Source organism: Octopus bimaculoides, chromosome 9 (genome assembly GCF_001194135.2).
Source record: "Octopus bimaculoides isolate UCB-OBI-ISO-001 chromosome 9, ASM119413v2, whole genome shotgun sequence".
Lineage (NCBI taxonomy): Eukaryota > Metazoa > Mollusca > Cephalopoda > Octopoda > Octopodidae > Octopus > Octopus bimaculoides.
This window is the reverse complement of record NC_068989.1, coordinates 88,866,361-88,883,444: the sequence shown is the minus strand read 5'-3', so window position 1 is coordinate 88,883,444 and position 17,084 is coordinate 88,866,361. Positions and strand designations below refer to the sequence as shown.

General features: G+C 37.1%; 1 protein-coding gene across 7 annotated transcripts in view; it reads right to left on the bottom strand.

Moving 5' to 3' along the window:
* Positions 1-8,204: 8,204 nt before the first annotated feature.
* Positions 8,205-17,084, bottom strand: part of LOC106872451 (dnaJ homolog subfamily B member 6) — a 52,640-nt gene continuing 43,760 nt past the window's right edge. For all 7 annotated transcript variants that reach the window (XM_014919458.2, XM_014919454.2, XM_014919459.2 and 4 more), the window contains 2 exons: positions 12,107-12,217; positions 8,205-10,672 (listed from right to left, as the gene is read on the bottom strand). In XM_014919458.2, coding sequence (XP_014774944.1) covers positions 10,576-10,672; positions 12,107-12,217 — 208 coding nt within the window. In that variant the 3' untranslated portion in view covers positions 8,205-10,575. The remainder of the gene's footprint in view (positions 10,673-12,106; positions 12,218-17,084) is intronic.

The following is a 17,084-nucleotide window of genomic DNA, read 5'->3' as shown; positions in this document are numbered from 1 at the left end:
CACAGATGACAACAAACACCTACAGAAGTTCAAATTAAACATCAGCCATGTCTACCACATCCATCTAACCAGTCTGTCAAGACATGGAAATGTCAGAGGCTTTCCCTCTTCTCTTCTGACTAATTAATTTGTTTAAATACACACACACACACACACACCTACTTTATTTTCCTTCCATATTAACATCTTGTGTGTTATTTAAATCCGTCTACTGATGGGGTTTACTGAGAACGCTACCTTCCACCTGGAATACAAATAAATTACGACATAGCATGTTATCTGTGTTGAAAAGACACACACACACACATTCTTGTCACCGACGACAACAATAGCGGAAATTGTCAAATGATAACAGGCTGGCTGGCTGGTCAGTTTGTCTTGTGTACTGGTTACACCTGGTATATTTGCTGTTGGATTAAACTTAGATTCACGTTAAGTAACAGGAATTACTTGTTTTCTGCAGCATTTTGATAGTGGTTTCTGATCCTGAAGAAGTCTAGTCTCAGATATACATCATCATTGTTATTACTTTCCATCCGTTTTCGAGATGCTGTTTGTGTGACATAAACATCCACAGTCCTTCATCACCTGACATGCAGAACAACAGAGAAAAATTCACTGATTTTAGTTGTTGAGTTTGAATAAAATATAATAATGAATTTATTCTATACACTGCTTAGGTGCACAACTCAACAGAAAAAGTAGCCAAAAGCTGAGACCCCCTTCGGTCATGACAGACCCTAGGATTGCACCTAGAAAGTTACCCTCCCAGGCACAAGTCCAGGCAAGGTTGTTTTATGGAAGACCAGCAGTTGCCCATGCCACCGATGTTATCCAAGGGAAAGGCAAAGACCGATACAGCTTGGCACCAGTGATGTCACAACTCATTTCTACAGCTGAGTGAATTGGAGCAACATGAAATAAAGTGTCTTGCTCAAGAACAACACGCAGCCCGGTCCGGGAATCGAACTCACAACCTCATGATCGTAAAGCTCAACGCTCTAACCACTGAGCCATGCACCTTCACATGAACAGTAAACAGAATAATGTACAGGAAGTGAACAATGAATGAGTTATTAAAAAAAAAAAAAAAAAGGAGGGAAGGATATCAGGTGTATTTCAGGAAACATGGAAATTTTAAAGGATGTCGTGTTCCGACAGGTAACGTCTGATGTGGTTAGTTTGTTCTATGCTTCAGCAATTCTGAAGGTGAAAAAAAGGTTTCCAAAAGTCATAGGCACTGTGCTGGTTTTTGATTTTGTAAGCATGTCCATGAGTGTTTGACGTATGGAATTAAAAAAGGTACTCAAGGTTGTTGTTGGAAATGTGATGCATAATCTTGGGGATGTCTGCCAAGTCAGTTGCCAAACATTGGAACTTTAATGCGTCCATGTCCAGGGAAGCTAGACGTTCGGAGTTATGGTAGATGCCTGATGGCGGGTGTTCGTTTGGTTGCATGTTTCTGAACAGTTTTCAGGGGATTGATATGCTGAGCAAGACAGGGGTTGAAATGCCTTACAAGGAGGAGTAGGGGTGAGGGTATGGTTTTTACGGTTGGATGCCTTTTATATTGCCAACCATTTCACACCATTGATTGAATATAGCAAAAATGCTTCAATACTTAATTTAAGAATTTTCTAGCTACGTTAGTCATCACATCCATGCTGAATATAGAGTTGAACCAAAACCTTTTCTATCTCTAGTTGTGTAAGATCTCCTGGGGTTATTTTCACAGCCAACATAACGGAACAGTTTTGAGAATCTGCAATTCCTAAAGGCACCATTGAAGTATAAAGGAACCTTGTTAAAAGTTGCTTCATCCCTTACCACGGAGGTAATACACTTATCTATGTTACTATGTTCATAAAGGCCTCGAAGCAGGTGACTAGAACCCTTGTTATCATTTCTCACTGACCTTTCATTAGGTTGGTGACAAAGCCTACAACTGTGAGAGGGTAAATCTAAAGTAATCATTTATCTTTTACTCGTTTCATTAGACTGTGGCCATACTGGGGCACCTTCTTGCGGAATCTTTAGTTGAATAAATCAGCCCCAGTACTTATTTTTTTAAAGCCTGGTACTTATTCTATTAGTCTCTTTCGCTGAACCACTAAGTTACAGGAATGTAAATATACCAACACAGGTTGCCAAGCAGTAGTGGGGGACAAACACAGACACACATTATATATATATATATATATATATATACTGTATATACTTGATTAATAGTCGATTTCATGTAAAAGTTACCCCCCTATTTTTGGCCAGTCAAAATTCCACAAATATTTTTTTGTTCAGGATATAAAACCAAAATAAAATTAATTTTTAAAATGTTAATAATGTAACACTGCACATAGAGACTGTTTTTATAATTTGAAATTTCATGTGGAAAATATTATGCTTAGTTAAACAATGAAGTAATTAAAACAAAAGATGCAAAAAACATTGACACATTTTTGTCTGTCTGCTCAGCATGCATGCATATATATTTATATATATACCTGCACACATCTTTGCCGCTATACATTCAGTGAAGTTTTACATAGCAGCATACGGCTATTGACTGCTATTTCCAGCCAAAATTGGTACCTTGTTGTGCCACTATTTCCTATTTGTAATTCTACCTTTATGGTGCTATATTTCGCTGGAAAATATTGTATTGTAATAATATTTATAATTTGGTTGGTACTCCAGCATGGACACAGTCAAATGACTGAAACAAGTAAAAGTGTATGTGTGTATATATATATATATATATATATATATATATATATATATATGGAAAAAAGACAAAGTAGAAAATGCTAAAATACTTTTATAAAGAACATTACAGAACCGGTTTCGATCCTTGAGATCTTTTCAACAGTAAATATGAATAATAGATTTTTGAAAAATTATTGAAAAATTAAATTTTGGTAAATTTTTAAAAAAAGTCTTTTTTAAAGACATATTTGTATAGTATTCAAATAACAGGGGCATTTTTCTTGTTTCTGTTTCACTTGTTAACTCTTGTGGGTGAAACAGAGACAGATTGGCTCCTGTGCCAGTGGCACATAAAAAGCTCCATTCAAGTATGGTTGATGCCAGTAACACCTGACTGGCCCTCATGTATGTGGCACATAAAATGGACCCACTACACTCTCAGAGTGGTTGGCGTTAGGAAGGGCATCCAGCTGTAGAAACCTTGCCAGATCAGATTGGAGCATGGTACAGCCTTCTGGCTTGCTAGTCCTCAATCAAACTGTCCAACCCATGCCAGCATGGAAAGCAGATGTTAAATGATGATGATGACTTGGCGGCTACTTCCCCACCCCCTGCTCTCCATCAGTTATGGCAACGAATGTTCCAGTTGATTCATTCAACAGAAAAGTCCACTCGTGGAATTAACGTGCAAGTGGCTGAGCACTCCACAGCTGTATTCCCTTAACGTAGTCCTCAGGGAGACTCAACACGACACAGAATGTGACAAAGCTGGCCCTTGTGAATTACAGGTACAACTCATTTTTGCTAGCTGAGTGGGCTGGAGCAATGAGATGAAGGGTCTTGCCCAAGGACACAATGTAATGGTGAGTATTGAACTCATGACCCTATGATTGTGAACCAAATACTCTAACCATTAAACCATGCACCTTCCTACCCATACAATCTTGCAACCCCCACTTCTACTCATGCCTTGAGGGATCCACCTGGACACACCCTAATTATCTATCTCTTTACAGTTCCTACAAATCATTCCCTTCCTTACCAAATCTGAACCATGCAAATCATTTCCAAAGACCTGCTCTTCTCCTACACTTCATGTTTTAACTGCCCCCACCCCAAGTATAAATCTGACCCCCCTCTCCCACATGGTTCATAATCTTACCGAGTTGCATGGCAACTGCAATAGTGCTGATGGCATGAAAAGAGCACTCAGAGTGTTACTGTAAAGTTGTTGGCATTAGGAAGGGCATCCAGCCATGGACACCATGTCAATACAGACACTGCAGCCAGATGCAGTCCTTGGGCCCTCGCTGGATCCCGTCAGACCATTCAACTCATGGCAGCACAGAACACAGATGTTAAATGATGACAGGAATTGCCAATGAACATGCAAGATCTTCCCAGATTTGTGATGGTGAAACCCCGGCTTGGACTTCCAGAAGATGACCTGTGAAGAAAACAAAGGCAACAGTTTCCCATTTGGGTAAAAAGTTAAATACAAGGATTGAAGGAGTCACAGAAGGGAGTCTGAGAAAAGGGAATAAAGTGAGTTGGTACGTAGCTTGTTAATTTAGGTTTAAAAAGGTGTTATGAGGGACGGACAGAGCACAGAGTCTTGTTCAGACCCAGGTCATCCCAGATTAAGCAGATCTTTCATTTAAAAAAAAGACATTCCAGTAGTGACCATCCAGCTTTTTAAATTTTAACATGCAAGTCGCTGAGCACTCCACAGACAAGTGTTCCCTTAATGTTGTCCTCAGCATGACACAGAATATGACAAGGTTGGCCCTTTTGAATTACAGGTACAACTCATTTTTGCCAGCTGGGTGAACCGGAGCAATGTGAAATAAAGTGCCTTGCTCAAGGACAATGCACTGGTATTTTTTTTTTTTAATGTATAACTAGAACCACATTGTTCTATATGTCCCACTTGAAGGCAGTTGAGGAACCATAGAGGTAGCATTGTTGGCTCACAGAGATTTGTGTCATTAGTTGGTCATCATATAGCTCCAATCAAACTTGACCAAGAAAAGGTACTATGCCCAGTGACGGACATTGAGCCATCAACCTCTTGGCTTGCAACCTAACAAGCTGACCACATTCTCAACAAAACAAACACTAACAAGTTAATATCAAGTCAACTTTCCAATAGTTTCACATTCTAGACAGGAATGGTTGTGTGGTAAAAAGCTTGCTTTGCAACCACATCGTTCCAAGTTCAGTTCTACTGGGTGGCACCTTGGGCACGTGACTAATATAGCCATAGGCTGACCAAAGTCTCATGAGTGGATTTAGTAGACAGAAACTGAGTGGAAACCCATTGTGTGCTCTCACCATTGGTTGACAACTAGTGCTTGTTTATGTCCCTATAACTTAACAGTTCAGCAAAAGAGTCTGATAGAATGAGTACCAAGCTTAAAAAAAAAAAAAAGCACTGCTGTCAATTTGACTAAAACCCCTTTAAGGAAGTGCCCCAGCATGGCCACAGTTCAATGACTGAAACAAGTAATGATATAAGATAAGACATCAGTAATTTAGAGAATTACTGCTATTTACACATCCATTGGGATTCTTCCTAAACTGCATTGAGATTGCCATTATAAGAAATTGCTTTATAAATTGTACATTAAATTTCATTCATTTTGATTTTTAATGAAGTAAGACAGGGCCATACAGTTCTATATTTAAGAGATGAGGAATTATGTACATTATTTACATTTGACTCCATCAAAAACCTTGCTCATCTTTCAAACCATACTAACCCCAAGATTCCGAGTTGGATTCCAGGCAGTGACCTGAATAATAATAATATCGAAAAATACCTTAGGAATGAGAACCCAGGTTCGAAATTTCCCCAAAACACCTGATGAAGGCTGGAGGGTATATCAGTCGAAACGTATTAGCAACAAACAAGATGAGGACAAATATCTGTCAAATGTAAATAATGTAGACAGGGCCATAAGAGCAGAGAAACAGGCCTGGAAGAGCGGGCACAGCAGAGAATGATAACAGGTAGAAGAGAAGCTAAGTGACAGGTCTATATTTAGCTAGGGAAGAAACATAGGAGGTTTGTCAATGTTCTGCAGCATGAGGAGTTCCAGATTGCAACACAATGTGTCAGAGAAAATCAAGATGTCGTAGGAGAGAAGTGTGTTGGGATGGATGAGGGTACACTTGGACTTTCATGCCTCTTTCTTTGCAGAATAACCATGAAAGGCTGATGAATGCGGAGAATGCATGGGAGGAGGGTTTTCCTAATGTGGACCCAGAAGAGACAAGCGACCTGAGAGGACAGCAGCATAATAAAGCAATTAAGGATATGAAAACAAAAAGCTCCTGGCCCAGCAGGAATTACTACTGCCAAGGTGCTTAAAATATCTGAAGGAGTGGGATATGGGCCTAGTCACCTGTATAATTAATCAGATTATCCAGGAAGGGTATCATACTCAATAACTGGTACAGCAGCACTATAGTCAATTGCTACAAAGGTAAAGGAGATGCTTTAGTATTAGAGTTATCAAATTGTAGGACCAGGTCATGTAAGTCACAGAAAGGATCGTAGATCAACTAATTAGGATGAAACTTAACCTAAATGAGATGCAGTTTGGTTTTTGTGCCAAAGAGAAGCACTACTGATGCTATCTTCCGAGTAAAGAAACAAGGATTTAGCAAGAAATAAACCATGATATTTGGCTTTTGTTGACATGGAGAAAGCCTTTGACAGGGTCCCTCACTCCCTTATCTGGTGGTTGATGCAGAAGCTAGGAATAGAGGAGTGGTTGATACGAGCTGTCCAAGTCATGTAGAAGGATGTTGTCAGTAAGGTGAAAGTCTAATGAGTATAGCAAGTTTAGTGCTCAGTTAGTACATCAAGGATTGGTTCTCAGCCCACATCCCACTCTTGATTATTATAGTCCTCCAGGATCAGATTGGTTGCTCCTCTATGCTAATGACCTTGTTCATATAGTTCAATCTCCACAATCAGGTGTTGAAGCTAGGTCTAGAATCAAAGGGCCTCAGAATTAATTTAGCAAAGACCAAAGTCCCAGTAAGCAGGAAAATAGACAAATTACTAATCCCTTCTTATGTAAAAAAAGATGTAGGTAGAAATTCCGTAGTGTACCCAGTGCAGGCATGGTTGTGTTTGCTTCCCAGCCACAAGGTCCTACATTCAATTTTGTGTGGCACCTTTAGCAAGTACCTTCTACTATAGCCTTAGACCAACCACAAAGCCTTGCGAGTGGATTTGGTAGAGGGGAAATCGGAGCCCATTACATACACACAAAATGGCAGTGCCCAGCATGGCTGGAACTCTCAAGCTGAGAGTAGTTAAGAGAAAATAGTCTGTGTGTGTGTGTGTGTGTGTGTGTGTGTGTGTGCGTGGCAGATGCACAAGTACAATAAATACTAAGAATGTATAGGAAATAGATTTCCTTAAATGTCCAGGAGGATTGTTAGAAGTATTAGATAGTTTTTAATAAAACGATGATGATGCATCAGCCCGACACAGTTGCATGTTAGCAGTCTCTTGTTCACTGTGGAGGAAACCTACTTTTAAAGGTCACATTGAATAGGCTCTGATTGATGTTCTCTATTGTATGTACAACTGACTTTCAGAGAATTTTTGCCTCAAATTTTTTTTTTTTCTGTTGGTTGGTTAGGGTTTGGTTTGATATGCTGTAAATTATTAGGAAACTTATTTCAATTGGATCAAGGCTGGCAATTGACAAAAAGCATTATATTGAAAAATTTGTGAGTTTGAGTGATAAATTCTACTCCAGAGTGAGTGAGAGAGTATGAGTGTGTGTGTGAGTGAGTGAGTGGTGTGCTAGTTGGGTTTGATGTAGACGAGGTCTTATTATCATCCCCATAGTCCAGTTTTCCAAGCTTGCAATGGTTGGACAGAGGTAGATTTTATATAAGGCCAGCTGCTAATCATCATCAAGTAAGGTACTACTTCCCTGTCACCAGACATTCTTTTGTAGAATATTGGAAATGAATGACGTTTGTATGACAGTGACACTCATTTACAACCCATGAGATGTCAAGACAAGAATATTTTATAAAACTGTTTGCTGAGGACTAAAATGAAAGCAAAGATTATACGACTATACAAATTTAAACAATGTAAAGAAATGACACAAACAATCATAATATACTGAAAACTGCATCCAATTGAAATCCTAGTATATTTATAGAGTGTGCGCATGAGCATAGGACAGTGTGCATGTGTGCTAGTATCTTTTTTTTAAGCATGAACTCAGAAACGTTGAGTATATGGCCAATAGCGGTGATTTTCAAAAGCTGGTTTTATACATATATCCTCAAAGAGACAAAAACTGACAGATAAAGTGAGATGTTAATAAAAAAATTAAAAAAAATGAATCAATCAACATGAAATACATTTTCTTTTTTAAAATTGATTGCTGAGATAGGAAAGCAAAATGCACAAAACAAAAAAAACAAAAAAACTATCAAATCAATAAAAATGAAAACAAGACTCTGGATAAAGTTTTTATCTCTCAAGATATCAAGTCCATGTGGTCTTCATACAGAAAAATACCATTTACCAGCAAATTTTTGTTCCCCCAGCATCACAACTACAATAGCTAACAAATAGTTCTGCTGAGACTGGGCAGAGAGAATAATACAGCAGCAATTAAAGAAAACCCCAACAGAGACAAGTAGGAAATGATCTTTGGCTTCACAGGTCTCCTTGCGTACCTGTGAGTGTGTCAACTCTTCAGAGGAGTAAATACCTGGGTAAATAAACTTGTCATAGATTACAAACCTAACTCAGTTTGTGACTGAACATGACTGTCAGAGTTTATTTCTTACAATTCAAATTACAAGTGGAGTGGGGGGGGGGGGAGCCAAGTTCACGTAGGAGGCTTGGTACAGAAAATGTCTAGTCTAATGAGAACTCCTCTGGCAAGGTGCAATTTTAGCAGAATTCACTAACAAAGGAAAACAAACCAAGTACAATAAAGCAACATGTATGTACAGATGCACTACCATATTCAGATGTGAAGTGATGTAGAATGGTTATTTCTGGAAGATTTTTTAAAAAAACTATTTCGACAAGAGGTCTTTGGTATTAGCCAAGTTAATTGGTAACTTTCACCCATAAACAAAGTTAATTACAAAATATTTGTCAAGCTTTTGTAAATCATTACTAAGCACCAGATGAAAATTTTTCAGAATTAATTAACTGCAGATTTGAACCTCATTTTAGGGATCAGAAAAGACAGTCTTCAAATTATGTAACTTTGGAAGAGTGATAGGCAGCAATTTTTTAATTGTAAGAAAGGAGGGGGGGAGGGAAAGAGAGAGAGAGATCATGCGATTCATAGAAGTCTTCGGTAAAATGACCACCTACCTTAAATAAAAGGCGACAGAACTTCGGTAAGCCAAAGCTGTAATAGACTATCTAACTTGTAAAGTTCTCAGGCTTCAATGTGAAGCTTATAAAATATCAGTTAAATCATTTTAAATGGAACTTGAAGTAAATAAGGCTATAAATAATAGTTTTATCTTAGAGTTCCACTGTTAAAAAAGATTTATTTAATGTCTCTCGATATAGAAGAATATTAGTTATTTTTAATATATTTACTAAAACAGATTCCTTGGAATTATCAAAACTAAGAAATAGAGTGTTACAACTATAGAGAGGAGAAATAGAAAATTGAGATGTTGAAAGGCCATTAGTGAAGTGGTACCACTTGAGAATTGAAACTGGATTATGAAATCAGTTGATTGAAAACCTAAACACTATATACACAAACACACATACCAAGATATTTCCATCAGCACAACCACAACTGTATGAGACTACTTTGAGCTGAACTATGGCAGACTAAGTTGAAGTAATACAGCAGATAGAGGCAGCTAGAGAGATGAATGCTAATGGATAACATTCAAACTTGAAGAAAAAAAAAAACAACATAAAAGAGCTAAATGAAAATTAGTTTTATTTTCATAGAAAACATTCAGCCACTACTACAGGAGATCAGTTTGGTGGGTGGTAAAAAAAAAAAAAATAAAGGACAAATATAAATAAAGAAATGATCTTTCTGGTAATGTCTTCTATATTAAACAAGTTCTGCCTAGTTATATAAGCAAAATTTCCAGTTTTACAACTGGTTGGGATAAAGAATCCCACAAATGGTAGAAACAAGGGCAAAAAAAAAAGAAAAAAAGTTGGCATCAATTTTGAGATGAAAAGCTCGATAAAAATTAAGTGAATTTCTAAAAAAAATAACTTGTCCAATTAACGATTGCCAAAGAAAAGTGCATATTATATTGGAGAACCCACTTGAATTGTTTTGCACCAGGTTGCAGAATTGTCAGAAGACAAACTTTGGGTTTCTTTGATCCAAATCACCAGATTTATTGAAACTTGTCATTTCCAAATGTGAAAATGTTTAAATGTGTGCTGCAGGTTATGTAAAGCCCCTACCCAGCCCAGCAACCCACCCCTATCATCACATACATCTACATACATTGATATATACATATGTATATACATATATATTTCAAGTCAAACATGTACATATACAACATTCTTGTCACTTCAGAACTAGAGTATTTACCGTTATGTAATTAGAGTAGTAGTTTCGGTTCCAACCTACACACCCTCCAAATAATAGTGCAGTCTTACAGAAAAAAAATAACATTTAGTAGTGATAACTTTTATTGGGGATAAAAAAATTAAAATTCTTTTAAAAAAAATTGGAGGAAGAGAAAAAAAAAAAAACAATAAGCCCAAGTCAGACTGTCATATCTGATGACCAGTATTTACACTGTTCCTTTCAGTTCTAGAGTTCCAAAAAGGGGAATATGACAAGTATTTTTTTTTTTAAGTCTTGTACTTCAGTAGGTCAAAGCCTGTGCCTCCCCATTCACCGTCTTTGATTTCAATACCCCATCTTCTTCAACAGTTACTGTTTCTATACCATTCTCCATAGTCCTGAAAACAAACAAATACACCAGTAGAGTATCAACAGACAAGATATAATTTCAAACACTATAATACAGAGAGAGAAACAGAATAAGAGTTAGCAATTATAGTCCACACACACACACACACACACACACACAGAAGTAATGGTTTCATGGAAATAAGAGATGGGGAAGAGAGATTTTTATGGTGTTGGTACATGATATAATCCATGATTGGAGAATAAAAAATAAACCCCCACAAGAATCCATCAAAAACTCAAGCAGTGACATCAGCAGATGCAGCAAACAAGTCACCATCATTCAAGGGAACTCAATGTAAAAGGGACAAACTAAATATGGTAGTTTGTATGACACAAATGAGGGACACTCCTGTCACCCCCCAACTTAAGCCTAGTAATAGGTGGTCGAACCCTGACAACTTCTTGCTATGGCCTACCACCACCATCATCACAAAAAGGGGGTGTGTGGGTGACAGCTCTACCCACCATTGCTAATGAACAAATCATTTGCCAGTTTTAGTATTGTTGGTGCCAATGATAAACAGTGCCATCACCATGACAACCTATATATCTGCTGCTGCTGCTGCTGTTTGACCAGATTTCAAACCAGTGGTTCTCAGCTCCTTTAATTCCTATTTTCTTGGGTGGACCCTCATAGCCATTTGAGGTTTTACAAAATCCCATTAGACTTTTATGATTAAATATTGGGAATTGTATTAAAAAAAAAATTGTTAAATATTGTGTATTGTAGAAGTATAATGGAAATTGACTCCCAAGAGTCATATGGACCCTGCTTGAGAACTGCTGTAGCCAATTCCCATTTCCAGAAGCCAAACCACCAGAATTTATATTCAGATTGGTAATGAGTTAAGAATCTCACATAACAATCCTTAAAAGTACAACTTGCTAAAATCTAATACTAAAATAACTGTGCAAAGATATTTTATCCCCTCCCCACCCTTTCAATGACTGGAGAAAAAGGATAGACTGCCTTGACACATGTTGCTCAATCTGAAGAGTCATCTACAATAATAATAATAATACTCGTCTTTCTCCATCACAACATATGAATGAGAAAGGAAGGGGTGATAGATGAATAAGGAAGGAAGGGTTGATATCAAACTGAAGTGGGATGGTGAACATTCAACGCTGAAAAGAAAAATCAAACAGCGTTGCAAGGGAAGTATGTGAATATTTCTATGTGACTATTATGTACCTTATTTACATATAAAATACTACAATTAGCCGTCAGCTATTGACAGCACGGGGTCAGCTAGTATTCTATGTTAAATAATTTACAGTTGACCAAATTACTGAGATGCAGAGGTGATGATGACACTACTGTTATAATCATTATAAAGCTCAAAGACTCGTGTCAGCACATCAGGTAATAACCAGAAACAAAATATGTACACGTGAAAGATACTAAATGGTTTACTTACTTTCTGGTTACAATTTTTTTGCCATTATTATACTTTGTTGAAGTTGAAGATGAACGGAAATTTCCTCCCATTGTTGGACCAGTAAATGATGTACTTGAAAATGAAGTAAACCTGAAAATACAATCATAAGTAAAGTTAAATTAGGTGTCAAGAAAGTGATGGTGATTTTTCAAATTATTGACCAAATCTTCAGAGATGAAAATGTTAATATATACATTGATACTTTCAGAACAGTTTTATCTCCAAATCATCATCAGGTACCATATTTGAACTCATGTTCTCACCCACTATGACAATTTTTTGTTTAAATACATATATATCTTGAGCGTTAGGACTCCTAAGGCCAGTTGGCTGGTTGCCATAGTATATATGCGATCAAGATCACAACATCCTTGAATGGGATGTTGGCTCATTGCAGAATTCATGGGCAGCAATTTTTAAGGGGAAATTGACAAGCCGATTATATCAACCTTTAGTACTTGACTGCATTTCAACTCTTTGAGGGTCAATGAAATAAAGTATCAAAGTTGATCTCAGCAAGATTTGAACTCTGAATGTAAAGAACCAAAAGAAAATACCACTAGGCATTGTCTGATATGCTAATATTTACTGTCCCAGTTGAAATATAAAGCTTCCATGCCTGAATCCAATCTGCTTGCTGATCCAGGATTAAGATAACCAATAATGATCGGATATCAAACTGACTGAAATCTAATGCAGGTGTAAATGTTAAACTTCTTCCATCTTTAAAGATTGGGCTTATGCAGAGAGAGAGAGAGAGAGAGAGAAAGAGAGATGGTCGACTGAATCAATTACATTTCACTAAGTCACCAAAGAGGAGAGAAAAAGAAAAAACAAACCCCCAAGCTAAGTTGGAACTGGCATAGTTTGAAACCAGAATGGTAAGGTATTAACTAGGTAACATAAAGCAACTCAGCCAACTTGAAAGATTTAAAATTTTTTTCTTTCGAGTAGTTTTAGTCCCTGGACTGTGTCCATGTTGGGCATCACCTTCCAGGGCATGGTTGCAAATATCAGTCACAGAACTTGACTGGTACTTCTGACCTCAGAATAAACAGCAATGATACCCCAGGTGGAATTTAAACAAAGAGATATAACCAAATACCACAAGGTATTTTATGCAATGCTTTGCCAATTTTGCCATCAACTCTTCAAGTAGATGGCATGAAAGCAAAGATTCTTTTTTAACAGAAGAGTTCATACCTTCCCCAAAAGGAATTTAACAGTTTTGCTAAAATGGTCCCAGTTGAATTAAAGGTACCAAGAACTGATTGCAGTCAATGATGTAAGGGAAAGCAAACAAAATTAAAAGAACTTGAAGGGAAGAAAAAAAAGCTTAAGCAAAAAAACTTTGAAAGTAAACAACAGCACGCTTTTGTATTTGTTAGCAAATATCAACACTGTAGTAACACGAAGAGTACAAAGTATTCCATGTTATTTAACCAGGCTTTTTAAACTAACCATTATCTATCTGAGCACACAGTTAGTTATTCATACTAAGTAAGACTAACACTAAGTACATAAAAGACAAATCTAATTTATTAATTTTCCATTCACTGCTACATTTCCACCAGTTTCCATTGAAAGTCAAGAGTCAGCTGTTTAAGTCTTGTTTTATATCATTTTTTTACATTTTTTTTTAACACTCAACAAGAGTCGACCAGGATTTAAAAAAAAAAAAATCAGACCTGAAAGTCATTTTCAACTAAATTAAGTAAAACTCTTATGAAACAGTAAGTCTGGACATCGCATAATGAAGACAATGACCTGCATTATTTATTTGCAAGCCCAGAAGGGCAACACAAACCCAAGTCAACAAGGAGGATCTAAGCGTTCACTCAGTCTGCTAGAAACAGCAACCAAACCTCCAAATTACACATCATTTTAGATTTACTTTATATGGGTTGGTTGGATTGTCATAGCTCAAGTCATTTCTAGGTGAGATTCAGAGCCGCTGCATGGGTCATTTGCTTTGGTCTCCACAACTCAACGACTTCAGATAGTGTACTGGCTGCATTTTCTTGTGGCACCATCACAAAAGACGCTGATCAGGTTTTAGCAAGAAATGCTATGTTTGAATAAACTAGTGGTTCTCAACCATTTTTAGCCAATAGATCCCTTTCATTCCTAATTTACTCTACTGGACTTCCTATAGTTATTAAATGTACAAGAAAAAAAAAACCCTACTGTATTTTTATATTATTAGGAATTGTAAAAGAAAATAAAATATTTTGTGGAATGTGCATAAATAGCAGCAACAAAGTTTAATATGGACCCCCAGTTGAGAACCACTGAAATACAACAGCATGATCATGGTGGGGACATTGGATCATAGATTTTCTGGATCAAGGCTCACTTAGAACTAAAACAACAAAGCCAGGATAAAAACACATTAGAACCAAATTTACAATCAAATAGCCATAAGTTATACTCCCCTGCTTGGTTTAAACTACAGGTAGACAGTTCCTCACCTGGTTTAAGCACTACCACCTGACATTAGGATACCTTTAGCAGGAACCACTGCTGTAAGCATCGGCTAACTACTGCACTTCCACCCTCACCCAACCTATACATATATAAAAAGAGGCACTGTCTTTACTCTCCTTGAATAAACCATTTAAAAAATCTTTTTCCACTTGCAAATTAAGAAAACCCACCTACATACCTTAAGTTAATCACCATTATTCACATGAGGAACTAAGCATTTTATCAATACATACTTCAGTACTAATTACTTTATTCTCTTGAGGTAATACTCTCCATACAGCTTAATGGGTTCTATAGTTAAAAACTCTTTCACAAAATAGGTTTGTGCGTGCGTGTGTGTGTGTGTACAAGCCACACACATACCATGTACATGCAAAGAATTGGAGAGAAATGGTGAGGTTAATAAGGCATCTAAATGCAGGCATTCATCTTCAATAAACTAAAAATAAAAAAAAAAGAAGAGCAATGTCAAATAAAGGAAACAAAATTCTAATGCCTGTTTCTAATGAGGATGAATAATGAGCCAATTACAATTACATATGTATGTACGTACACACACATAGTTGTGGCTGAATGTTAATTAACTGGACTTTGACATTTAGCAGATGGAGTAGAAGCTTAAAGATTGAAAACAATTAGCTAAAAGCATGGAGAAGAGATGCAGAAAGAAAGGAGGAGGAGGAGGTAGACTGAAGAAGGAATATAAAATATGGAAATAAAAAACAACTCTGGAACAGATGTTACGTGCGCGCCCGCGTGCGCACACACACGCACGCACGCATGATAGATAAGGAGAGAGAGAGAGGTGAGAAAGAGAGAGAGACGTGAGAAAGAGAAAGATATTAAAAAAAAGTAGAAAGGTATAACTGAGTAGAAATCAAAACCAAAGAAATGCAGAAATGAACCAAATAATGGATATCTGAAGACATTTTTAGAAGATTAGTTGAAACTGGAGACAATGTGATTAACTTTGATACTATTATAGACAGTGCCATCCATAAGGGAGTGGTAGTGTTAGTGAGTGAATGGTGTAATAAATAAACTGATATTAGTAATGGATTAGTAACCAAAGTGATGCAAGCCTCAGAGTGGTATTTTGTGTGAGGAGGACATTTTTTCAAAACCCAAATAAATAACCAAAACTGAAATCCACATCATAAAATAACATCGGTCACGTGAAATTACTGGAGTAATAATGCTTATCTCCAATCTCCATTAAGTAGACAGAAGACAAAACTTCCAATACCCATGTATTATAGGTATTTCCCCTCACAGTAAGTTATGCAATGGCAGAGTAGACAACATTTTTGATTTTCAAAGTACACAATCACAATGAGACGATGATGATGATCAGAGATAAACTGGTAAAAACATTACCTGTAGGCATTTAAAATTATATTTCAGAAACATTTAGTTTTGAGGGCTTCTTTCTATTTCTTAGTCCCCTTTACCAAGCTACTCATGCATGCATGACTGGGTGGCAGGACGTGTTTGAAGCTGGATGAAACCCTTCTACTGATGACTAAGGAGTAGAAACTATTTTCCTTTTGTTACCAGCATAACTGGGAGTAAGGAGTTAGATGCTTTATAGATTGACCCCCCCACAAGTCAGCTCTGATCCAGCAAATAAGTGATCAAAGGTGCCTTAGCCTTGAACATGCTGTCTTCCCCTACTATCAGATGTAGCATTTCTAATACTATAACATGCAATATCGCCCGTTTTAGGAGATGGTAGAATGTGAATCGGGAGATTTGTTTGCTGCTTCTAGTAAGCTTAGTTAAAAAGGTTACCGGACATGAGATTTGATAGGATTCACAACCACGAATCTAGTAATCCAACACAAGTCTCTCGTCTGATTTCTATTATGTTGCACTGTCGAGTTGATTACACAAGCAGTGTTTAGGAGGGGAAATCAAATGTTACAGACATCAAACCCACAGCAGATTATTTTAGTAGGTCTTCCTTATCTCGTACCCATTAGCGACACCATATTTTCAATGAAAAAATACTCATGAAATGCGTGCAGTCACTTTAATGATGGGATAATTAGAGTTTGAGAGTTGCAGAAATAATAGTAGTCGTTGTGTATTCATAATGCTTATAAGAGTTAACTGCCCTTGCTCGTAGTAGTAGTAGTAGTAGTAGTAGTAGTGGCAATGGAACGGTAGTGTAGTTATGGTATTTAACTACCCGTACAAAGGTCACATGTTCAAATCCACAGTTGGTGTCCTGCAGAGTGTTTGGACATACAATTCTCAGCACCTCAGTTCACCTAAATCCATTACCAGGAATCAGTTTACAGAGATAAATATAATCGTATACACTGACGAAGATGTAACCTAGGCTTTGTATAATGAGCAAGACGTTTCATGCAGTACTCTATGTTGTACCGGACAACTTTGGTACACCCCAAAGTTTCGAACCTGATAACATATGTAAAAAGGCTTTCAAATAGAACATTTGTATTTT